The 27,089-nt window shown below is 47.9% G+C and overlaps 1 protein-coding gene across 2 annotated transcripts in view; it reads right to left on the bottom strand.

Annotated features, from left to right (window-relative positions):
- The window catches only part of TMEM150B (transmembrane protein 150B), a 136,412-nt gene that overhangs the window by 49,642 nt on the left and 59,681 nt on the right, over positions 1-27,089 (bottom strand). For both annotated transcript variants that reach the window (XM_085616375.1, XM_085616376.1), the window contains one exon: positions 5,750-5,837. In XM_085616375.1, the coding sequence (XP_085472501.1) occupies positions 5,750-5,837 (88 nt within the window). The remainder of the gene's footprint in view (positions 1-5,749; positions 5,838-27,089) is intronic.

Below are 27,089 nucleotides of genomic sequence, written 5' to 3'. Positions count from 1 at the left end.
TCTTTATGTGGCAAGGCGCCCCTTCTACTTGTATATATGGTGCGCTACGAGCCCGTGCTGGTTTGTGAAGAATTCCATCTAAGGCTGTTGAGATAATTCAGTGGCATTCATGCCACCGGATATGCTTGCAGGTCCCCGGTTCGAATTCCAGGTAGATAAAAGAAATGTGCCTAAAAGCTATTCACGTTATGATATGTGCCACATACACAGCAATTATTGAAATGAAACGCAGGGGGTGCATCCTTGTGTTATATTTTAACTAGTATTTTGTATGAGTACTCGTGACCCAACAGCATGGTAGTGTTGATCGCTCATAATTTACTAACTAAAGCAAATGATATTAATGCATGTTCTAATTAAGATTGAAGTAGGTTGTCACGCTGCAAAGGAATGACTGAAGGGTTGTTGTTCAATTACTCAGTCGCTCATGAAATATTTAAGTTACAAGCAGGAAGTGGGATAAGGGAGGGGGTGGCAAATGGTGTGCACTTTCGCGGCCGCTTTGATGTTCTCAGTGGCCGCGCGTCTCACTGAGAACATCAAAGCGGCCGCGAAAGTGATCAGCAGGCTGCCAAATTGTGCGCGCGCCCGGCGCACATGCACTGTAGTTGGCGGCCTGAAAGCACTGGTTTGCACTTCCAAATCCCCCTTTTACAAAAGCTCTCGCGAGAGCAGCGCTAAAGCGCTGGCTCAGGCGAGACCTAAAAAGGGACCCGCCTACCTGGTATTACATTTCATTTGGTTTCCCTAAAAGCCTGGCATATAAGCCCGCCTCTGACATAAATATAGTGAATTTGTTTTCAGGATGATACTGGTATCCAGCTGTCTCTGCTTACAATTAGACCTGAGGTAGGGGACTGGCCACACTATAGAGATGAAGGGGCATATTTGCAAGCCCCTATCGTCACTGGAATGTCACTTTTTTTGATGTTCCGGTGGCGTAGCACCATTTACAATATTTACACGGCGCCACTAAGCCACTTAGTGTGGTTTAACACCACCTTGTAAATATGGCCCTTTCTGCTGCAGACCTCTGCGGCAAATGGGCATGCAATGGGTGTTGCTGTGAGCGTTCCACCACAACACCCATTGCTTTTTGACAGTGCCCCATATTTACACTGCTGATGAACTACCAGGCATTAGAATGGCATTAAGTTCATGGAAAGAGCAAATTGCCATTATTAATAGTTTATGTGCAGGAAGGTGTCCCTTTCTGCAAATAAAAAATCGTCCCTCCAGCACAGGCACCCTTGTACCATGGCAGCAGGGTGCTTGCACTGGCGCTCGGCAGCTTTTTTTGCACCAGCGCATGGGTAAACACAGGGGTGCACCGTATTCTTGTGAATACGGCGCATCCCTGCGTTTTAAAAATGTCAGAGCGCGGCACTGCCAAATTTGGCACAGCTCTGCACTCTTTTAAAAAAAATACGCCCTGAAATTCCTTATGTGTCAAGAAAAGATGTGCTAGTTGGTCTTTTTGTGAGGAAGTTCATAGAAAAGGAAGGTGCACTCTGATAGAAGTCAAGCAAAACGAGAAAAGTATAGCCACAGATGCGTCTCATTAAGGCATATCTATGCCGGTTATTATGCTGTCGTCTGCACCTCGATCGACTTGCAGAAACCTATAGCAGGAATTATTCATACCTGCTTGACTGTATATGGGGGCCAAATACGGGACTCTTGTGATCTTCCTTGACACACCTTATATATTTTGAAGACTACAATTTGGATTCAATCTACTGGGATATATCTACATGTTTTGTGATCTTTACCTTGATGAGACACATCTGTCAGTCTTTGTTCTTATATTGAATTCCTATTTTATATGCAAGCCCTGATGAGGTTCCCTTGGCATCAATCAGGGAAGGAAACGAGTTGGCTGTGTGCCAGTTTTTAAATAACAACCTTGAATAAAAAGAAGATTTATGGACTATACTTGTCTCGTTTTGCTTGACTTCTTATCAGAGTGCACCTTCCTTTTCTATGGACTTCCTTGCAATATTGGCATCCATCAACAGCAGTTGCTGGGAGTAGTTGCACCTAACTACAGTACAAGAAACAAGTGGAATTAAAGTGCTCAACCTTGGTCAGACGTTGTTTTTTCCATTTTATGTTGGTCTTTTTGTGCCCTGCCCTGTATTTTCCCTCACTGTACATCTGTCAGTCACCTAGGCGTACTTATATGGTTGACTATCCATCAATGTAGTACAGAGAGTGCAACAAAACTTTAGCCTCACCCATAGTGGAGGCTGGCTCCTGCTGCCTTGAAGCAGGCTAGAGAAAGACTGGCAAGTGGTGACAAGTGAGAGTCTAGTCATGGGCACAAGTTTTTTACCTATACCTCAGTGAAACGGGTCTACCAAACACATCCATGTAAAATCTATTCAACCTCCCATAACTTGGGTCGTTCACTTCCTTCTGCATGAAGTGGAGTGTGTTGTATGTTTCCGTGTACATGTGGTAGTACAATGGGCCCTTGTGCAACACCAATGGTGTCCTCTTTGAGGACAATAATGCATGCATCTTAAGATGGTGGTTCCCTGTGCAAGGAGAAACCATTCATCATCTCTGTACATGAATCAGTCCCTGGATTTTGCCTCTAAGACATACACCCCAGTCTGGTTTCTGGCTGGAAAATAGATTCAACCCAGAGCCCTGACTGAGCACAAAAGTCCTGCATACACCGGTTTGCCCACCTAGACACTTCTAGAGATAATGGACCCCCTCGTACACAGTATCTGACTTGCCTGAGGCCCAGTTAATTCACACCTTGTGGTCTAGCTCTGATCTCCACGAAGGACGGTCTGCAAATCTCAGAGATGCCAGTCACACAGTCTGTACTGCCTCACTGGAAATCCATTTTCTTGACCAGTAGGTTCCTGCCCTTCTCCTTGTATGTGAACGCCAAAGGGAAAAGTCTGTAAAGACACTCTCAACTTTGTTTGGTGTTTCTTTCTCTCAGTCACACTGAACTCATTTACACTGGCTTCCTACGGTAACCCCAACTCTAGTAAAACACAGGCCCTTTCTAGCAAGTAGGTCATATTTGTCTCGGATTTCTAAGTAGCTCTTGTGCACCAGCACACAGTGATCTCTGACCAGTATTAAGGCTCAGGAACTCACTGTTCTCCCCAAGACAATAAACACGCCTAAGACTTGGAGTAACCATTGCTTCTGTTACCTTCCTTGGGACATAGGAAGATGTGCTAGCAGACCCATGACTAGAAGAGCAATGAACAAAGCCCAGAGGGGTGAAGCCTTGTGTAGACATTGTCTCAAGGAAGTGAATCTCCAAGGAACCGCAATAAGCTTCTTTGCGGTAGGACTAGAGGCATACTCAGACATCTATTCTGCAAGAGCGTCTGGGGCCCAAGGGAGCCGTTTCGTGATTGCGAGGATAGCCTGCATATTACTGACCCACCTACTTCCAACCCTGTAGCCTGTATCTGCCAATTCAAGGCCTAGATGGACATGGGTATTTCGGTTTGAAGATTACCTTAGAAGGTAACCTTAAATTTCAGTACCCCAGTTTCTACTGAGAAACATTGCTTCCAGAAATTGCCTCACGCTCTGTTGGAATGACTCTCATCTGGAAATATCAATAATAAACAGCCATTCATGAGACAGGACTCATGTAGTTTTCTAACGCCAAGTGGCCTACCGTGAAAGCTGGTCCATTTCCAGCCGCAGTAGTCCATTTTTTATGAATTAGTAGCGCAGTTGAATCATTGTTCATCCATGAAGGTTTCCCCTGCTCCCCTATGTACTAATCACTGGAGACCCTGTAGATCTGTAAACCGGTCACTAGAAATTTAATTATGAACCAGTTACTCTGGGCAACTTAAAATGATACATTTTCTGTGTGTGAATCCCAATTTAATTTGGGTATTGCCTTTTTGCTATTTCAAACATTCTCAGCATTTTTTGTAAAGTGTAAGCTACTGGGCCCCAAATGCATTCAGTTGTGCACCTTGCACCAAGGGCCACAAAATGCATTGGGCTAAGGGCATCTGTGTGATAGCATAGTGAATACACTGTAACATTTTTTCTGGAACCTCTGTTCTATTGACTTGGAACTGGGAGCAACGCTATAGCAAGAGGGATGAGACCTAAATGACCCAAAGGACAGTCGACAACACAATCTTTCTCGAATAGGACAACATATTCCCTAGCACCTATGTCATTAGGATTGTAGTGTCCTATCGCATAGGCCTCATATAAACCTATGGGTTGTATTTCAGCCCCAGCAGTGGATCTGGCTTTTTGTGCTTTTCATCATTTTAACTGCTCTCTATTTCTCATATACAATGAGGGGGGAAACATCCATTACCACGCGGGCATTGCATTGCAATGCCTTTACATCGTGGGTATACAACGCAAGTCATTACAAATGACTTGCGCTGGATGGCGCTCTAACCTAAGGAATAATATGATTTACTATTCCAACACCTTCTCTACTGTACGTAGACTGGTGTTGGAATAGGAAATCATACTATTCCTAAGTTCAGCGCCCTCCAGCGCAAGTCGTTGTAACGACTTGCATTGTAAAAACTGCGATGTAACGTACTGCGATCATTTTGATCGCGTTGTAACATCACATATTCCAATGAGAGAAACAGCTGTTACACCGCAAGTGTTACAACACATGCCATTACCCCACATGCCGTTGCAACGCGAAAGGTGTGTAGCAGGGAGTAGAAGGTGTTGGATTTAACTCGAACACCTTCCCTACTGTTGCACACACTGGAGTTGGAATAGTAAATTAAACTATTTCAACTTCCAACGCACCCCCGACAGCAAGTCGAGGTAACGATTTGCGTTGCAACGGCATGCGGGGTAATGGCATGAGTTGTAACGTCATGCAACCATACAATGAATACCTTATTCCTTTTGAAAATGGTCTGATTGAACATTGAATTGAATATTCGTGCTTTTCGTGTTGTGCCGTAGCTAAGATCCATCACCTCTACTAGTTGATCTACTTTGGGAGAGTCAAGTGCTGAAACGAAGTAACTTGGATCTTGAGAAGGCCCGGGCAAAAGTTTAGTTATGCCGGTGTGTTTGGGGAAATGTTGGTAATTTCACATAATGAAATTAACAAGATTAAGACAGTATGCCAAATATTGTAGTTCAGGGGAGACATTTTAACGCAAGATGTACCATTCGGGAAATTTTTTAACATGAGTGGCATTTCAGGCAGACTTTTTACTTGAAAAGACCGTTCAGTAGTATTTGGTGATTTTTTAGCAGAAAACTACAAATCCGAATGTGAACAGCAGTTCCTTTTACATGACAGTTCTTTTGACATGGATGGTCAACAAACATTTCAGGTACAACCGGACTGTTCGGGTAATTATTTAGCACAAAACTACAAACCCGAACATGAGCAACAGTGTTTTGAATATGAGTGCCCAGAAATCAACTCTAAATTACATTTCCAAGTTCAATTTTCACGCGAACAGACCGTTAGGGTGTTTTAAAGTATGAGATGCATTTTACGTAATTACATGCACAGCATATTATGCAAGTTTCACACATCCCTATTCTTGAGCTGGATACCAATAGTTCTTGGGGCTCTATGGCCCTCGGACAACTGTGGCAAAGGATATTTCTCACGTAGGGTACTGTCTAGTAGCCAATGATTATCATACGATGTAGCGAGGAGGATTCATACACAGTTCTGCATCCTGCATAGAAGATTCATGCGTCTGATTAGGGAAGTCACAGAGAAGGGATCAGAGAAACTTACACAATCCACATTCCCACAATGGACCAGACTGCAACAGCAATGGGTACCAGGCTCCAGGCCCACATCCTTATGTGATCTGCAAATCCCTCTAAGAAAAAAAGAGAAATAGGTAAATTAGGTGTCAGAAACAAACATTGAGCCATGACTGTGAGTTCGAGCATGAGTCTATGCAAAGAACATAGCTCAATTAGTAAACTGCTTTTTCTGTGCAAGCTCTAATTACATAGTTACCCTAGTGCCATTGGTCTATATTTAACCAATGATATAACTAGTATTCTTAAAATAAGACAGAATGTTCATTAGGTTCAATCTTCTTACGTTTTAAATGAATTCCAGATGTTTTGCACAGTGTCCACATCTTATTTTATAGCTAGTGTTTTGCATCCAAACACACTGTAAACATGAAGACCTGCATACTTGACAGCGGAAGTGAGCTTATACAGCCAATCACACCACTAGAGTGCGCACTGTGGGTCAGAATGTCAAGGTAGATTATACATTGGAGGAATGGGGTGTGTCTTTTCTTGTAACTGTCACGCCCACTCTCCATCAAAAGATGAAGTTCACCCCACACCCTCTCTACTTTGGAATGTGTAGGATTCTCTCTTGGAACGTGTGGAATGGTTAAAAGTGGGGAAAGATAGGTGGTCATCATGGTTTTGGCTGCCGAGCTCAGAGTCTAAGAATCGACAGGAAGTCGCAGACAGCTGATCCCACTTCTGAGTTCATGTGTCTCTGGGGTGAGGTGTGGATTCAACGTGTCTATTGTCTCTGACTGTCAGAGAACCAAACTTTTCAGTGAGGGGCCAAACTGGATGGCTGTCAGGGAAGGAGGACACACACTTTATGTCTGGGGAAGTGTCCCTCTGCCCAGGATCCCACAGGACACTCGAGCATACTAAGTAGTAGCTGGCAAAGTTGGGTATCGCCCTCCAGATTACCCCAAATTATAATGTCCTTCTACCGCACCCACTGCTCCATTAGGATCCATTGGTGCTGTGCTGGCAGACCTTCTTCAGGGAGGTGGTGCATGGAGGGTGGATGAGCAGTCCAGGGCGTAAAGCTCAACCTGAGGGCTAGGCAATAACTCTGACCCTGTTTACCAGGCAGGTCGCTCCCCGCACCGCCACGCAGCCCCCTGTGTGTCCGCTTGCCGCTGCTGTGCCCTGACTGCCTGTGCCTGCCTCTAGGACCGAGTGCCAGTGTCCTTCTCTCTCTTCTGTACCTCGAGTGAGTGCCTGTGTCCACATTTGTTTGTTTCCTGTGCCACCCATTTACTTGTTGCCCAGAGTTGCTCCCTTACGTTCTTGCCCCGATTGTAATCCCCTTTTTCTTCGGTATCCCGTGCTCGCCGCGTCACCCCCTCGCCGCCCGCTTCCCGCTGCCGTGTCCCGTTAGCTCCGCCCCCTTGCACCCCATTGGCCGCGCCGCTCCCACCTCCCATCTGCTCCTCCCTCACTCTTCCCCTCATATGGAGGCCGCGCGGCGGTAGAGAGAGCGACCTCTGACTCTGTTTACCAGGCAGGTCGCTCCCCGCACCACCACGCAGCCCCCTGTGTGTCCGCTTGCCGCTGCTGTGCCCTGACTGCCTGTGCCTGCCTCTAGGACCGAGTGCCAGTGTCCTTCTCTCTCTTCTGTACCCCGAGTGAGTGCCTGTGTCCACATTTGTTTGTTTCCTGTGCCACCCATTTACTTGTTGCCCAGAGTTGCTCCCAGAGATGTTTTAAGGATTTTGGGGGCCCGGGGCCAGATGTATTTTGGGGGCCTCTGTTCGGAACAGCTTTGATTTTATGATCCAGTTTCAGCTCTTTCATAAACTCTTTGGTCATATTCTAAGTGTGCTTACATCTAATATTCAGAGATAGTGATGTGTGTTTTCAATATTGTAACATCAGCAGTTCACTAGTATTATTGCAAATAATTTCTGTAGCACCCTCCCATTTCTCATACGATAGGTTTTGTATAGATCTAAAAGAAACTTTTTATATGGATGTTGCATGAATCATAAACACATTCTGTCTGCAAAATATCTGTAATAGACTCTCACACCTTAAAAATGAATAATAGAAACACAATCTGTATAAAAATTAGTCAAGGTCACCAGGGCAAGACTCTCTGCAGAACAGGGCTGGCTCTATCAGGGGCCCCCTGAAAGGCTGGGGCCCTGGGCCAGAGCCCACTTTGCCCATGCCTTAAAACGTCTCTGGTTGCTCCCTTACGTTCTTGCCCCGATTGTAATCCCCTTTTTCTTCTGTATCCCGTGCTCGCCGCGTCACCCCCTCGCCGCCCGCTTCCCGCCGCCGCGTCCCGTTAGCTCCGCCCCCTCGCACCCCATTGTCCGCCCCGCTCCCACCTCCCATCTGCTCCTCCCTCCCTCTTCCCCTCATATGGAGGCCGCGCAGCGGCCGGGTAGCGGCCACGCGCAGCGGGTGCGCCTAAGTCAAGCCCGTCTGCGCCCGTCCGCGTCTGGACCGCGCCAAGTGCCAGAACCCCTGGCCCCCGCAGATGCCAGCCCACCCGCCAGACCTACGACACCGTCACCCTCAACGCACTCAACACCGGCCAGATCCCCGGCTGCTGCCGCGCCGCCCCTAGACGCACCCACGGACCCTTCACCTGCCAATCCTGCAAGTTCTCCTGCATCCGGACCCGTACCGCACCCACCAAGCCAAGCACCAGCAGCAACCACCTGAAGTGCATCCTGCTCAACACCCACTCCGTCCACAGACACGCCGTGGAACTCTGGAACCTGCTCGACACCACATCCCCAGACATCGCCTTCCTCACGGAAACCTGGAGGAACGCCTCCTCAGCGCCCGACATCGCCATCGCCATCCCGGACGGATACAAGATCACCCGGAGGGACCGCGACAACCAGACAGGAGGAGGCATCGCCATCGTTCACAAGAACACCATCCGCATCACGACCAACTCCGACGACACGCTCACAGCCGCCGAACATCTCCACTTCCAGATCCACACCGACCCCAAGACCACACTCAGAGGCCCCCTCATCTACAGACCCCCAGGACCCCGCACACAATTCAGCGAAGACATCGCAGACTTCATCAGCCTGCACGCCCTCCCCTCCGCTGACTACATCCTCCTAGGGGACCTCAACTTCCACCTGGAGAACAACAACGACAACAACACCACCACCCTGCTGGACAACCTCGCCAACCTCGGACTCAAGCAACTGGTGAACACCCCCACCCATTACGCCGGACACACGCTTGACCCAGTCTTCTCCTCCAGCAAGCACATCTCCTTCAGCCACTCCACCGGACTCCACTGGACCGACCACAGCTGCGTCCACTTCAGCTTCAGAAGAACCACGACTCACCACCACCAGCAACAGGTCCCCCGCAGGAGCTGGAACAAGATCACCACCGACCAGCTCTCCACAGCACTGAGCCAGAACCCTCCCGCCAACTCAACGAACCCCAACCAAGCAGCCATCAACCTCACACAGTGGATCACCAACTGCGCTAACGACCTCGCACCTCTGAAAAACCATCCCAATAGGCCCAAAAGCAAGACAGCCCCCTGGTTCAACGACGACCTCAAGAACTCCAAGAAGAACTGCCGCACCCTCAAGAGAGCCTGGAGAAAGTACCCGACTACAGACAACATGAACGCCCTCAAGCACGCCTCCCGCAAACACCACCAGCTGAACCACGCCACCAAGAGGACAGCATTCAAGGAACGACTAGACAACAACGCACACAACAGCAAGGAACTCTTCAGCATCGTCAAAGATCTCTCCAACCCCAGCGCCGGAAACAACGACATCACTCCCTCACAAGACCTCTGCTACTCACTAGCCTCGTTCTTTCACCGCAAGATAGCCAACATACACAACAGCTTCGGCGCACAGACCACGCACCCAACCACCGAACCTACACCCCCCACCACCACCCTCCATGCCTGGACCCCGGTCAGCACCGAAGACACCATCCACACGATGAACACCATCCACTCAGGGTCACCAACCGACCCATGCCCCCACCACATCTTCAACAAAGCCGACTCCGTCATCGCACCCCAACTCCGGGACATCATCAACTACTCCTTCAACACCGCCACCTTCCCGGAGAGCTGGAAGCATACCGAACTCAGTGCCCTCCTGAAGAAACCATCATCAGACCCCACCGACCTCAAGAGCTACCGCCCCATCTCGCTCCTCCCGTTTCCTGCCAAAGTCATCGAGAAGACCGTCAACAGACAGCTTGCCGCCTTCCTCGAGACGAGCGGATCCCTCGACCACTCTCAGTCCGGCTTCCAAGCCAACCACAGCACCGAAACCGCCCTCATCGCAGCCACTGACGACATCCGAGCCCTGCTCGACAACGGGGAAACAGCGGCCCTCATCCTCCTAGACCTCTCCGCAGCGTTCGATACTGTCTGCCACCGCACCCTAGTGCAGCGCCTCAGTAACATCGGAATCCAAGAGAAGGCCCTAGAGTGGATCATCTCATTCCTCGCCGGAAGAACCCAGAGAGTCTGCCTCCCCCCGTTCAGATCCGAGGCCACCGAAGTCATCTGCGGCGTACCACAAGGATCATCACTCAGCCCCACCCTCTTCAACGTCTACATGAGCCCCCTCGCAGCCATCGCACACCAACACAACCTCAACATCATCTCCTACGCCGACGACACCCAGCTGATCCTCTCCCTCACCAACGACCCAGCCACCGCCAGAACCAACCTACAGGAAGGGATGAAAGACGTAGCCGAATGGATGATGAACAGCCGCCTGAAACTGAACTCAGACAAGACGGAAGTCCTCATCCTTGGACCATCTCCCTCTGCCTGGGATGACTCCTGGTGGCCCCCTGCCCTGGGCAGCGCACCCAAACCAACGGACCACGCACGCAACCTGGGCTTCATCCTGGACTCCTCCCTCTCAGTGACCAGACAAGTCAACGCCGTCTCATCATCATGCTTCAACATCCTACGCATGCTCCGAAAGATCTTCCGATGGATCCCCACCGAAACCAGGAAGACGGTCACCCAGGCACTCGTCACCAGCCGGTTGGACTACGGTAACACCCTCTACACCGGAACCACAGCCAAACTACAGAAAAGACTCCAACGCATCCAGAACGCCTCCGCACGACTCATCCTGGACATCCCCCGACACAGCCACATCTCCGGACACCTGAAAGACCTGCACTGGCTCCCCGTCAGCAAGAGAATCACGTTCCGACTCCTCACCCACGCACACAAAGCCCTCCACAACATGGGCCCCAGGTACCTCAACAACCGCCTGACCTTCTACACTCCCTCCCGCCAGCTACAATCGTCCAGCCACGCCCTCACCGCCGTTCCACGCATTCGAAGAGTCACCATGGGAGGAAGATCCTTCTCCTACCTGGCAGCCAAGACATGGAACTCCCTCCCCATCCACCTCCGTCTTACCCAAGACCACCTCTCCTTCAGGAAGCATCTCAAGACCTGGCTGTTCGAGCAGTAGCGGACCCCCCCTTCCCCTAGCGCCTTGAGACCCTCCGAGTGAGTAGCGCGCTTTACAAATTTCTTGATTGATTGATTGATTGATTTCATCGACACCTGAGTGAATATGGAGGAGAAGGTTTTTTCAGACGTTTCTCGTCCTCTGGCCAAAGGTCCATGTGATTAATACCTGGGGCCATATTTAGAAGTGCCCTTGGGCACAATGGATGTTTGGCTCGCTTTGTGTGCCCCCGGGGCGCTTTGGTATTACAGAAGGGGTTGCAGAGGCTTGTGCGCCCCCTTCTGTAGTTCCGATAGCGCTGGCGCACATAAAGCCCCAGCGCTATCATCAGAGGGCGTTCCCTCATTTTCATGGGGGCGTGGCCCCATGCAAATGAGGGAAGCTCTTTACCTCTGCACCAGTACCGTATTACAGATGTGGGTGCAGAGGCAAAGAAGCTGTCAGGTGGTGCACTTGGCGAACTGACAGTGGCCACCTAAACTGTCAGTGTGTTCCCTGATGGCAGCCCTCTGAATGGTAGCTTTGGAACTTGTTACTAAGCTCACTTGAACATGTTACCTCACATTCAGAAAGCTATTGAACCTCTGCTTTCTGAGTCCAACCCCAATATCCTCGTGTTGATCAGTTCTCCCCCCTGCCTCTTTCTTGTTGACACTTTGGGCCTCATTTATGAAGTGTTGCATCGCTGTGGCAAAACAGCGATGTAACACTTTTCAGTGCGCCCTCTTTGCGACACCATGGATGCACCGTATTTACTGTACGGCACTCCATGTTGCAAAGTTTGACAGATATGTCAGTGTTACTTACGTATCTGAAGGCACAAAATTGGCGCATTGCTGGATGTGTGTCTGAAAACAGACACAACTCCAGCAATGTATCTTTTCACATAGGACAAGCACCATGTAAAAAGCCCTGTGTCACTCCTCATCGCAGCTTCAAGCAGGCGTAAGGATTTGACGTAGTGATGCCCTAGAAGAGGCGCAGTGCAATCTCACAGATTTCACTGCGTCACTTCTACGTGACTTTCCTGAATTGGAATGCCCCCCCCGGCATACATTATACCTGATGCAGGTATAATGTAGCTCAGGGGTTTACAAAGTGACTCATCTGCCTAGATGCGCCACATTGTAAATATGGCACAGTGTGGCGCATTTTTAACGCCGTCGCAGCGTCACAAAAAGGGCTTGAAGGCACCCACACCCCCAAAACAAAAGGTTCATTTTCACTGATGGCAAAAGGATCACTCTCCCAACCCACTGATTCCACCCTCCTTTGAGACTCATAGGTTGAGAAGCACGAACCTCAATGGCCAACACACAAAGATTTTCCCTGTAAACAATAAGGCGTACCTATGTATTTTACATATGATCTTGTTAGACTTCCTTTACTTCAGTCTCCTGTGTATGTGTAAGCCTTCCCCCACCTCCAACAACTCACTGATGACTAATCCGTCAACTCCAATGCTAAAAAAATGCAGGGGCACAAAGATCTGCTTAGGAGCTACCGCAGGTGCTCCCAAAAGACAACAATGCCAAATACCAAAGCTGCCTTATTTTGATTCCACTTCACACCTCCTTCTTCCACCACCCCACACTTTTTTATCTTTTTACTTCACTCCTGCAAATTCTTTTTCTTATTTCTTCTTTCTCCCTATGTTACTGTTTTCCTATTTTTTCTTCCTTCATCTTTCTCTCTTTTCGGAAATCCTCTCTTTTGATTTCGGCAAAGTCTGATGAGAAGAGAAATAAGTCCCAAAAATTGAGTGCTGAAGCCAGTGGTATATTTGAGCTTGTGGTTGTAGGTGGGGCCCACCAGGACAGATGTTTGGGGACCTGCACTCATTTTTGCTCATCTCACTTTGACTAAGGGCAAAAGACTGAAAAACACGTAAGAGGAAAGAAGGTGGAAAAGAAAGCCAAAAATACAGTGACAAAGGAACAAGGGAGGAACCTACAAGAGTGAAATAAATGGATAGGGAGTGTGTCTTCTGGTGGTTCAAAGACGTATGAGGAGGAATCAAGTCTATGCAGCCCTGGTATTCGGCACGCTGACATCCAATAGCTCTGGCCACGGACATCTGCGCTCAACTTTCAGCTCCAATACTTATTATTTTACAAATTAAACACTGGCCAATCCCACCACTGGCAACCATGCACACAAATTAGGCACTGGGCCGACAAGTGTGAAGTAGATATTACTTTGTTAAAAAAATAAAAAAACAGTTCAGGGGACTAGGGTTTTTGGGAGCAGCCGATATTGGGCTGTTGACTGCTAAAGCTGTCTAATCAATAATCCATTATTACAGAAAAACAATGGTTCTGTCGGGTATGGGTAAAACAATTACTTTGTGAGACGAATGAATCAAGGAAAAAATGGGAATCAATCAAGTTGACCACACAATCTCAAGGTACAAAATCAAGATCAGACTTGTTTTGAAGAATATGATGTCATTCTTTATATATAAATTGCATCATTTATACGAAAGAGCAGAAATGACATTTGTAATGCAGGATTACCAAAGTAGCAAACTGTAGAGTGAATTAGTGAATTTGTGACAAGGTGACATGAGTGACCAAGTTGTGCATAGTATGTACAGTGAACGAATACAAGAAAGATTTGTTATATATACACAATATACAAGTGGAGGGCCAGTATCAAAGCAAATCAAAATGACGCTGTTTCATGGATAAATCAAAACATGTATGAAAAACAGGTCTCGCACTGGTCCTAACAAGTTAGGACCAGTGCGAGACCTGTTTTTCATACATGTTTTGATTTATCCATGAAACAGCGTCATTTTGATTTGCTTTGATACTGGCCCTCCACTTGTATATTGTGTATATATAACAAATCTTTCTTGTATTCGTTCACTGTACATACTATGCACAACTTGGTCACTCATGTCACCTTGTCACAAATTCACTAATTCACTCTACAGTTTGCTACTTTGGTAATCCTGCATTACAAATGTCATTTCTGCTCTTTCGTATAAATGATGCAATTTATATATAAAGAATGACATCATATTCTTCAAAACAAGTCTGATCTTGATTTTGTACCTTGAGATTGTGTGGTCAACTTGATTGATTCCCATTTTTTCCTTGATTCATTCGTCTCACAAAGTAATTGTTTTACCCATACCCGACAGAACCATTGTTTTTCTGTAATAATCCTACCCAGGTTCTGAGGGACACAGGGTCACCCCATTGTTTATACACAATCAATAATCCATGCACGTCTCTTTCTTCCATAACCCTACGCTTCCTGCCTCTTAATCACACTCTCTTTCTTTGCCATAACACCAATCTCCCATTCTCAGTTGTTTCCTGTCGCCCTCTTCCTCCTTTTTGTTTTAGCTTTGCTCTCGCTCTCTAGCTCAAAGACTGATGATGATGAAAAGCAAGTTGGTCCCCAAAAAATGAGTGTCGGCGCCCACCACCTGCAACCACCGGCACAAACAAAGCTCTTGCTGAACTCACCGTCGAAAGTCAGTCCTGGACAACCGTGCCCAGACTCTGGGCTCCTTCAGGGCCTGTCTCTCAAAGTGTAATTATCGAGAACTCCAAGTTTGTTCCAGGTTCTAGCTCTATTCCAGAACCTCCCTAGACAAGGTGTGTTCCCTTCTAAGAATCAGAACTTTCCACCACCAAGGACACCTGGGCCCTCATTAAATGGGAGGAAGCGGAACCTGGGCGAGAGACGGACCCTAATGCGCGCAGGGAATATGAGTTCTCCGGTCCCACTTCCCGTTTGGTTAGTAATACAAAGTTATAAAGTGGGCGCGGTGGCCATTGGGGGTGGGGGGTGGTAGGAGGGGTGGGGAGGGATACAGGGTTAGAATCGCAGAGTGGGAGGGTAAGGAGGTGGGAGACCATACATCTGTCAGGCCTTTTCAGAACTTCTCTTTTTTTAATTCCAGGCTTAGGGGCACTGCAGGAAGTTCCTTAGGGAGGAGGTTTGCACATGTACTGTAGCACAACAACACTGTCTCTGTTTCATGAGCCGACTAATATCTAGGACTTAGTTATATAAATAGATGCTTGCTTGTGCTCCTACATTGATTCTAAGGGTTCTGTGAGGTCGCCCGTGAAACTATAATTTAATTTAACCGTATGACTGTCAAATGTGTCATAACATATACCAGCTGACCCACGGCTGGTCACAAAGGTGCACCACCACTCTTTGAAACTCAACCCAAGCAAGACTGGCCTGATGCTGGTTGGTGCTCAAATACTTTAGAGGGGAGAGTTGTATCTGGCCCACACAACTGGGTGCCCTGCCATCTGCCTCATCTCATATCTCTTGGTAAGTCTCCAGGAGCTGCTTGAAAGATGACCAGCCCTCTGAGAAGCAAAAGTGTCAGTTGTTACGCTAAAACCTCTCCAGGGAAGTCTCCTGTTTGTTCCTCAGCACCTTCATCCCCAGGCAGGTGGTTTCAGCCTGCACGCTTTCATGTCTGGAATATTGTAACATCTTGTACTTAGGACTTCCTGACCATGCTCTGTAGAAGCTACAGAGCATCTAAAATCTTGCTATTTGGAACTATCGCCTAAGGAAATGTCATCATATTTTATCTGCTGGAAGACACCTCTACTGGCCGCCCGTGGACCAAGGAGTCAAGTTCAAGTATGCATTATGCATAGAGTTTTTTCATGACTTATATCGCTCCTGCCTTCGTAAGCTCTTTTCTGTCTGTCAATCCACGTGCAATCTGCGTCCCAACTCCAGTCTGCGATTACTCATACTACCGCCCGTGTAGGCCCCTGAGATCTCAGTCAGCCCATTTGCTATGCATTCCTCGTACCAGATGAAAGAAATGGGGCACTTCGGCCTGCGGAATAATAGCAGCCAAACACTGGAATGAACTTAGAGGTATCACAGATGCTAAAACCTTTCGCAAACAACTGACAACACACTTGTTCAAAGATTAAATTGGGCTCCCCTGCCTTCTGCACTGGACTAGCGCAGGGACACTCTAGTAGCAGCCATGTGTTTAATATTTCCGGATATTCATTCATTCATCTCACTGGTCTATAAGGTCCAGATTTGGCTCCAAATTCTAGAAAGAACTTCCTTTACTCTTGAGGGGCTCCCAGTCTACCCACAGTTTAGGAAATCCATTAAAACCTTTCTCTTTTGCTGAAATGTTGTTACTTTTTACTTTTTAATCACCTCCTTTCAGTGCCAAGATGCCTCTGGGTTGAACGCTGTGCTTTAGAAATAAATAGAATAAAATAAATAAGGTTACCACAGCTTACAATAGAAAGCAAATCCTTTTTAAGCATCAGCCCTGCTGCATCGCATCCATGAAGGACAGGCATATCTGACTGAATAAAATGAACATGGTATAGGGGGGTGTCATCGAGGCCTATGGGTCTCGGCCAGTAGTTTCGGGGTGTCTGCCTCGCAATTATCTGATTAACCTTCAAACTGCTTCTGGACTTCCATTCATGGCATTTTCAAAATCACAACTGTATGTAGTGTCCAAGTGGTACTAATTTCCACAAACGTGCTGTTTAGCACGATAATACGTAATGTACGCTATTGGGCTAATTTGCTCAGTTTGTTTTTGAGACAGTCAGTATTATTTGGGAGCAGCAAAATGAATTGGTATTTTTTTTTTATCAAGACAAATTCTGGAGCCTGAACCTCAGAGGGACACCTTGCAGCCGGTGGATGTGGTACAGCGCACCGGGGAATGCCCCGGTTTCCCTGCTCCAGAATCTGCTGAGGATCATGAAGACCTCTTTGGGTCATAAGGCCCTCTTGCATCTGATGCCTTGCACCCTGACCAGAGAAAGGAAGGCGATTGACAAGACTAGTTTCCCTCAATTTCTGGGTCGCCATTACCTTTTGGAAATGTTTGGTTATAAGTGGCCTCGGGCTTTGAAAGCACACTCCTTACTCAATGCTTTTTGGTTCACAGTTGGAGGAGTTGCTGAAGCAGTCTACTGACTTCAAAATTTGCTGCTGTCTTTCCAGTCTTTCTGAATCAGTCTTCCAGGGGACTTTGGCAAGTGGCCCTTTCTTGGTGGGCCTTTGGTCATCGGGCCGCTTACATTGAAAAATCCTGACTCACCCCTTCCACTGCTACTCAACAGCCACCCACAGCCTGACTATGCCAAGCCCAGTGTAGTGCCAGCTGCTTCTGTTTGCAGTGATGGACTAACATCCTGGGACGGAGGCCTCTGCAAGTCATCTCGGAATGGTACTAGCTCGAGTTAGTGCACTGTGCCCAGGTGCCATCTTTTGCGACAACCCTTTGGCAGCAAACAGCACCCAGTGGAATTTCCTTCTTTAAGGGGAGCGCACTCTCTTACAGAAGAAGCGGGTGTCCTGGGTGATCGTTAGGAAGGTATTAGCAGAAGTAGTGGCAAGTTCAGGGTATACAGCTCTTTCCATGTCTAGACGAGTAGCTAATTAGTATCCTTCTTTTTTGGAGGCTCAGGAAGAGAGAGCAATTGATTGCCAGACTGTCCAGGACTTTGGTTTCCTCCTGAACTTGGAAAAGTCCCAACTGATGCCTGCTCAGGAATGTCTTTCAATTGGTGCTCAGTTTCGCAAAGACATGGGTAAGGTGTTCCTTCTACAGGAGGTGGAGGGGGGTCAGCTGGCCACACTGCAATTGTATCAAGGAGCCCTCCTGTGAGAAGACTTTGTATCAGGCGGGGACTGTCTGTGGGCCCAGAGATACAAGTCCGCCACTACGGCTGTCATACCCTGGGCATGATTGCACTGATGACGCCGATGGTGTGACATTTATGGATTTACTGGAATCCTTCAAGCTAGGATCTGAGAGTATTGTGCTCTGTGTAATCCCTTGTCAGGCTGAATCTGGAGGGGTGGCTGGTAGACTCCCAGCACTTAGCAGAGGTCTCTCTGGCACTTCTGCTTCCTCTGGTGGTCACCATGGATGCCAGTGCCCGGTGGCTATGGGATGGACAAGCTGAGCACTGAGATGGTCCATTGCAACTGGTCTTTGCCAGATGTGGATCCTTCCTTAAACCATCTCTGTCTGCTTGTTCTCAGCTTGGATGTGCTTCATTCCCTTCCTTCTAGGACATGTGCTGCTGGTCAGTACAGTCAACAGAACAGATTGGGAAGACTTATAGCAACGGGCAGAGGAGGGGGAAGGGGTGACTGTGAATGAGAACTCACAATCTTGTGATTGTGGTCCATTGTTTGGAATTATAAACAAATCTCAGCATGGTGTACTTAAAAGCATGCATGTCTCAATCAATCCTCACACAAACCTCCATTGCACCTAATCTATCAAAACTTGTTACAAACTCCAGGTAGGGTACCATAGGAAGAAGATAAACACATCCTAATAGTCAAATTATAAACAATTAATGAAATCAAAAGAAAAATGTACTAATTTCCATTATTGTGCAAGCGATTATGAACAGGATCAATTTCGAGATAATCAAAGGGCTGTTGGCCTGAATTATCTTGTGGTCTATACACGGGGCTTTGAATTGAATGCTCTTTTGTATAAGCTGCCAACGCCGGGGCCGCTGACAGATATTTGGGTATTTTGAATAAAATTCTAGCAGTGGCATTCTGGACTACCTGTAATCTTTTAATAACATACTTAGGGCTTCCAATGATCAGGGTGTTGCCATAGTCTGGCCTAGAACAGACCAGACTCTCACCACCACTTTCTTCGTAGGTGGAGGAAGCCATTGAAGACTTTCTTCAAAAATCTAAGGATGTCAAAGCAAACTCCTGAAAGTTTTCGGGCCTGGATTTCCATATTAAGTCTTCCATCAATCCAGAATCCCAAATTCTTTAAGGCCTATGTTGGTCTTAGACGATCACCTAACTGCTCTGGCCAATCAGCAAAGCAGTTAAAAGAAATATCTTACAATAGTTTTGCCACATACAGAGACCATTTAAAGATGGCTGAGGTGCCTCCCACCATTTTATTATTAAATCTTTTCTAGTAGAGGATGGAATAGTTGTCTAGCATTGTAGCAATTATGGAGGGTGCAGAGCTGCCGGTAAGCCACGTCTATGTTAAAAGAAGCATGCCAGATTTTCTAGAGTGATGTCTATCAAAAATGTCTAATTATGTTTTACCATTGGACAGGATTCAAGATAGATCCCCCTGACGGAGTTGTGGTGTGTTTCAGGTTTCCTGCTCGCCACAAACGTATCTTGTTTCCTACCCTAATACATTTGTCAAAATCTTTCAAGCTTGTTGTAAGGATACCATTCTTATTCAACGCTGTTTCAATGTTGAGTGATAACTGGTAGCTTACCGTGTCAAATTAATGGAGGTGGGTTTGAAGACTACTTCCTAAAACCAGCATAGTGCAGACAGGTGCCGACGGGCTTGCCTTTGGCACGCCATTGGCACGGTCGCGCAGCAAGGCTGTTTAAATATGCCACCGGCACAACAAGAGCACTGATCGACAAAGATGGCGCTCAACTTCCTGCTCCTACCAGCAGTCAATCAATGTCAGAATAGAAATTAGAACGCCCCAACAAAGTCTTAAAGTTTGTCTTACAATCAAGTAATAAACATTATCTTCTGAATTAGATTAGCAATTTTAAAATATGGGCTAAAATCAGTCAGGAAAAAGCGTTTTCAAAGTTCAATGTGCAAAAGAGTATTCAACCAGGCATCCAAACACTCAATTAATTAAACGGCAAGAGCGGTGCTCAGCATCTCCCTCAAACATCAAAACATTCACATGTAAGTGGACGTGCAGCGAGGCTGTTCAGATGTCCCCAATGGGGCATCTATGTAAAGTGGCGGGCCCTAGTCACGCTTACTAAATGAAATGAGAGGCCCCCACCGCGCCTAGGGGAGGGGGGCGCTTAGTGGCATTTCGTGCGAGAGGCCGCAGAGAGGCTGGGCCAGTGTACATCTGGGCAGGGCGAGTGGGAGGGGCCACTAGGAAACATTAGGAGGTAGGCAGGCACGTAGTGCGTCACTTAGGTACGCAGGCGGCCCCTCCAGGGAAAAAGGGATAAGAATGCTGTTCACGAGGGGGAAGCCCTCTTTGTCCTATTGCCTCGGGCGCCCAACAGGTCGCGGCCAGAAGCAAAGTTGCCCACCCACCCATCCCTCAATTTTAAGGTAGAGCTGGCGGGGTCCCGGGCCAGGAAAAATGGCGGTGACTCCTGTTTGACAGGGACTGGCCCATCCTGGAACAAGGAGGGCAGTCAATGGGGCTCCGGGCTGGCGGGAGAGGGGGCCGTCCTGCTGGTGGCCCTGGACTCTCCGGCCCTACCCGAGATGCCGGTGCTTGGAGGAAGCAACATGGTAAAAGCTGGTGTGCAAGGAAAGGCGCAAAGCAGTGTTTTGGTGTCCGCGTCTAAGGGGTAGACGACGGGTAGTTGCCTGAAATGGAAGCAATGGAGATGGGTTGTGTCCTGCTGGTACAACCCGCATACCGTGTGTCTCGGGAGATCCTGAACTGTAAATACAATTGCAACTGTAACCTGTGGTTCAAACGAATACTGTGCAACCCAATGTTATCAATGTGTGTTGGATTGGATTAATAAAAGTTGGTTTAATGTTGACAGTGCGTGCATCTACAAATAAAGATGGCGTTATCTGAGAATTAATAAAGACTACGCAGTGAAAACCATCCACTGGTATGGTGCCTTTTGTGGTGGGAAAAGAGGGGGCAAGTGTGGTGGGACGAATTGCACGTTATATGCCTACTATGACTACACAGATGCACAGAGGGTACAACTGGCCACGAGCACGTGGGCCTGGCCCCTTTTATTAGCAGGGTCACCTGACCAGTGATGCCTGTCTTGGATGGGTATGGGTGTGGGTGTTAGGACTGCCCCCAAGGAGGGGGCTGTGTCCAGCGGGACACTACAATCTAGAACGCTGACCGACAAAGATGGCGCTCAACTTACTGCTACTACCCGCAGTCAATGAGAGTCACATGACTGTTTTGCCCCCGAGATTCAACAGCGCAGATAGAAAATTCTTGCAGCTTTTAAAATGCCCTCCCCCCTCACAAAGTCTTAAAATTCGTCCTACAATCAAGTAATAAACTTTATCTCCTCAATTAGCAATTTTTAAAACATGAGCTAAATCAATCAGGGAAAAGGGTTTTCAATATTAAGTGCAAGAACAAAGTGTAGTGCGCAAAGGAGTATTCGAACCGGCGCCCAAACCCTCGATGAACGAGGCAGCTAGAGCAGAGCCCAGAATCCGCCTCAAACATCCAAACGCTCACAATGCGCCTTGGCAGTTTTTGCACCCACAGTAGAATGCATTGTGCTCTCTAGGGTTTCAGAAACATCTCTATTCATCTCTATTGCCTTCCAATCTTCCCCGCCCTCACTCGGAGGGCTCTCCTGCAAAAAACCTTGGGATTTGGTTCACGGAGGACTTACGGTTTACCTATCAAATTAATAAACTGGTTGGTCAGTGTTTTGGCACTCTCAAGGTATTGAGAAGATTTCTCCCGTTATTGCCTCAGTCAGCCAAGGAAGCCGTGATTCGTGCCCTTATTCTTTCTCGGCTTGACTACGCTAACGCTCTGTATTTGGGTACCCCTAGATACCTAATTAACAAACTACAGACCATTCAGAATGCTGCTGCTAGACTGCTGTTTAACATCTCAGGTCGATCTAGCGTCAAAAAACACCTCTGTGACTTACACTGGCTGCCTGTCCTCCAAAGAGTGCAATTCAAATCCTTGATTTTGGCCCACCGTGCTTTGCACAATACGGGTCCTCTCTACATTCAAAAGCGGCTTGCCTTCTATACTCCTAATAGACTGCTGCGATCCACCACCTTACGTCAGGCGACGGTTCCCCGCTTCCACAGGGTTCGTCTGGGTGGGCAATCTTTTTCAGTCAAAACAGCCATTACCTGGAATGCCTTATCTTTGAAGCTTCGCGCTATTCAAGATCTTAGGCTTTTTAAAAAGCAATTGAAAACTTATCTATTCTTAGGTGCACTCTAATGGTCTCTCCTCAAGGTTCTGCTTGCAGCATTCGTGCCAGGACACTTTTTTAAGTATTGGTGCGCGCTATAAGTATTATATAACATAACATAACATAACATAGTGTACTGGTGAATATGTGATCAAAGCACAGTTACAGTTCTGCACAAGTGGATGGATGACATTAAAGGACATGCATGACATATACTTGACGTCCCTCCTCACTCCAGCAAACTGGAGAGGCAGAGCCCCAACGCCCATAAGCCAGCTGCCACCAGGTTAAACTCTGCCCTGTTGAGAAATCACCTTTAAATTCATTCTTTTAATTTCTTTAAAATGCCTTGGAATCTGTCAGACACACTCAGTGACCGCATTATGAGCTATTTACTATTATTTCTAAAGCCTTTAGTGTTTTACACTCTTTGTGTGTCCACCTTATAATAATCCACATTTGTAAAGCGCGAACAATCACCCGTAAGGGTCTCTAGGCGCTGGGGGCCGTCGGGAAGATTAAGTAAGCTATTGCCCAGAGTCACATGGTGCTGGGCTAATCTGCCACCGGCGCCGGGGATCGAACAGTGATCCCCAGATTCCGGAGTCAGTCGCTCTGGCCAGGGATCGAACCGTGATCCCCAGATTCCGGAGTCAGTCGCCCTGGCCGGGGATCGAACCGTGATCCCCAGATCCTGGAGTCAGTCGCACTGGCCGTGGCGCCACACCTCTTCCTTATGAGCTATCCACAAATAATTCTGAAACCTGCACTATTCAGTACTCGCCTCTCTCTCTAAAGACAACCCAGGGGCAGCCCCACTGTCATGAGCTTACTAAGCTCTAGATGCAGCTAAGCAGCTCGTGTCTGGTGAACAGATGGCTATCACTGTGATGCACACAGCACCCTAACCTAAGACACCCCACACAGCCCCCAAGCAGTACAGAGTAGTCAGATCTTACCACACACACATCAGCACAATTCTGATGTTCAATAATCCACACCCAACAGCACCTTACACCCAACAAATGTCTTTACCCAACACTTTTCCAACCTCTCCTATAATGTCACTTTCCATAAAAGAACACCCCAGACAGAGCCCAGCCCCCCTCATACGCGCAGCACTTTGCCAATGCCATGTCACTGCAAAGCACTGCCAGTTCAGCAGCACTATCCCTCATCACACCAACACACATCTCACAACCACTCAGATAAATGAAGCATGCACATACCACACCCTCAGATGTACAACATCACGTGCTATCTAGGTATAAGGCTTGCAGTATCTTTAGCACACCTATCTATACACATAACAGACTACAGAGAACTTTACTGACATCAAACTCAGTTTACTTTCACAACACCGTTCTTACGTTACGTTGTGTTACATTTTGTGCTCTATATACACACACATAAGTCCCTACCAGTTACATCACCAATATTTAACTTACATTGCCTGTATGTAACCGTTGTTTTAGATATGACACCTATCTCTTCTGTTCCTCAATTATAGGCCTCATGTACTAGTTACATGCCCCATATCCTATGCTCCTATCATGTGACACATTTACTACTCAACAGTGTATGTGTAAAGTAGATTTCTATATGCCATGCACATATTTTGTAGAGCACTTAAACGCCCCGTACAAAGATTTTGTATCCCATCAATAGCTTGTGCGACCTGTGCCCCTCTTGTCGAATACTTCTGGATTCGATATATTACTTAATAGCACCACACAGAATGTGCGTCTTGTATACCACGTACATTTTCCAGGAAGCAGTTAATTGTCCCGTACCCTCACATTTGTCTTATATACCATTTACATGTACCAGTGGGTGTATCTATTGAGACACTCCTGAGGCGAAAAGCCGGGAGCCGCGCCACAGAATAATTCTTGTTTTTACTTTGTTTACTGTGATTTTAAAACTGCTACATTACTGCACCAACCCCTGGCACCTACCTCAAACCACGCTGAGCAGCAGATCCAATCGCTGTTTCCGGCCAAAACGCTCGCTTCTGCCGCCATTGCCTGCTCGAGGGAGCCACGAGCCACGCCCACCTCTGTTGGCCACGCCCCCCCTCACAGGTACAAATAGAGCGCGCTGATTGCTAGCGCTGCACTATCTATTGAGACACTCCTGAGGCGAAAAGCCGGGAGCCGCGCCACAGAATAATTCTTGTTTTTACTCTGTTTACTGTGATTTTAAAACTGCTACATTACTGCACCAACCCCTGGCACCTACCTCAAACCATGCCGAGCAGCAGATCCAATCGCTGTTTCCGGCCAAAACGCTCGCTTCTGCCGCCATTGCCTGCTCGAGGGAGCCATGAGCCACGCCCACCTCTGTTGGCCACACCCCCCCCCCTCCGACGCCAAGAGCACCCACCATAAAGCATGAATCCATGCCGGAAGCGCAGCGGACGAGCGCAGCGGGCGCGACGATGGCGCGCTTAAGGCAAGCTCGTCTGCGCTCGTCCGCGACAAGGACGCGACTAGCGCAGACAACTCTGCTCAAAATTGCTCGCAAACCCCACACTATACCCGCGAAACCCTGCTCAACCTGCGAGAATTCGCACACGAAGGTCAGCCCATCTTTACTGACTCCGCCTTTCCACTGCATGACTTCGCATATAAGGGTCTGCTCCTGGGAGGCCTCCTGAATGTCAGATCACTGCCAAAGCATGCTAACGAAATTCATCTTCTCATCGAATCTCATCATCTGGATGTCCTCTTCTTAACCGAAACATGGACTCACGCAGACTGTGACATTGAATTAGCATGGGCATGCCCTCAGGACTTTAAAATTTTGCACCTTCCCAGACCCAAAGGCCGTGGTGGTGGAGTAGGTATTATCTACAGAGCCTCCTGGCACATTAACACCATAGACATGGACTCAGTCCCCGGGACTGAGACCCTCGGCCTCTCCATAAACTGCCACTCCGGAGGTATTTTTACGGCAATTATCTGCTACCGTCCTCCAGGGACTTTCACCTCCCAACAACAGCAAGCGCTACTCACCAACTTTACAAACATGGCAACTTCTCACAACAAACTAATCATCCTAGGGGACTTCAATCTCTGGCCAAACGGTAGTCTAGACACTGGTCTCGAAAACCTCCTGCTTTCTTGCGAAAGCGTGGGACTCTACCAATTGGTTAAACAACCTACCCACTCAGCAGGGCATCGACTTGACCTCATCTTTTCCAGTTCTGAACTAATACGTCTGAACGACATTCTGCCCATGAGCTGGACAGATCATGCTCTCATTAAATTCCACATTACCAGCAAAATAACCAGAACGTCGAATCATAACGCCCTACCAGAATTTATGTACAGAGACTGGAAAGCTCTGGAAAAACTGAGTTCTACCACCGCCGTTTTTAATATGGAAGATAGCTTCTCTCCCATTAACTCGGTTGAAGACAACTACAGAGTCTTCTGCACGAGGTTATTATCCACCACGGACTCCATAGCTCCATTAAAAAGATGCAAACCTAAAGGCAGAGCATCTGCCCCATGGTATAATGACTCCCTGAAAACCCTCAAATTAGCCTGTAAACAGGCTGAGAGGAAGTGGAGACAAGGCTATTGCGACACAAACAAAGTTATCTGGAAAAACAAGCTCCTGGAATATAAATCTGCCATTGCTGAGAGCAAATCCACCTACTACTGCTCCACCATAGTCAATGCCGCAAATAGCTCCAAAAGCATCTTCCAGATCCTCGACAACCTTATCCACCCCGACTGTGCCAAAAAAACCATCCCCCCCTCACAGACCCTCTGTGATAATCTCGCACAGTTCTTTAAGGACAAAATTGAGACCATCATCCACAATCTTGCCATTCCCCCTTCGCAAGATAAACCCAACTCCCCCAGAGCAGCCACGACTTACCTCGATCCGTTGAGCCCAGGACTCTTACCGAGGGAATGTCTGCAGACTCTCCCCCCTATCTCGGCAGCAGACTTCGAGAGAATGGAACACGGAATCACCTCTGGGTCTCCCCTCGACCCGCTGCCACCAAAAACATGGAAAGCGTGTGGAACTGAACTCTTCCGCACCCTCCGTAGGATCTGCAATCAATCCCTGTGTTGTGGATTTGTCCCTACCCCCTGGAAGCAAGCACTCATTACCCCGCTGCTAAAGAAACCCTCACTGAACCCCGAGTGTCTATCTAACTTTCGGCCTATATCGCTCCTACCCTTTCCGGCGAAAGTTGTGGAACGCTGGGTTAGCTCCTGTCTATCGACACATCTGGAGCAGAATCGCATTCTGGACGACTTCCAATTCGGATTTCGCCCAGCCCATGGTACCGAAACGGCTGTGCTTTCAGCCACGGAAGAACTTTGTATGCGTGCAGACAGAGGCCACGCAGTGGCCTTGATTTTATTGGACCTGTCTGCCGCATTCGATACGGTCAACCATGTGATTCTGCTAAATAGGCTCAGAGAGGCAGGGGTCGACGGCACCGCCTTGCTCTGGTTCCACTCATACCTGCGAGATAGGAAACAGGCGGTGTCCCTCCCCCCTTTTCAATCCGCCTTTTCCCCAGTACCTCACGGGGTGCCCCAGGGTTCGTCCATCAGCCCGATCCTTTTTAACGTTTATCTGAAACCCCTAATCACCCTAATTAAATCCCACAGACTGAAAACTATAAACTACGCGGACGACACCCAGCTTATCCTCTCCTGGGAGGGGGAAGACTCAGTTTCCATGGAATCGTTCCACGACTGCCTAAGAGACACAGCCGGCTGGCTGCACAACAATTCCCTGCAATTCAATTCCTCCAAGACCGAGGTACTGTTCTGCACTGGGAGCCGGATCCCTCGCCTTTTCCCCACGGAATTCTGGCCCCCGGAAACCCCAGAAAAACCACAGCCGGTCACTAGTGTCCGCAATCTAGGTGTTATGCTAAACAACAAACTCAGCATGGAAACGCAGGTAACCAAAACA

The sequence above is a fragment of the Triturus cristatus genome, chromosome 7 (assembly GCF_964204655.1).
Source record: "Triturus cristatus chromosome 7, aTriCri1.1, whole genome shotgun sequence".
Classification (NCBI taxonomy): domain Eukaryota; kingdom Metazoa; phylum Chordata; class Amphibia; order Caudata; family Salamandridae; genus Triturus; species Triturus cristatus.
Note: the sequence above shows the minus strand (reverse complement) of the source record. Positions and strands in the feature narration are given on the sequence as shown.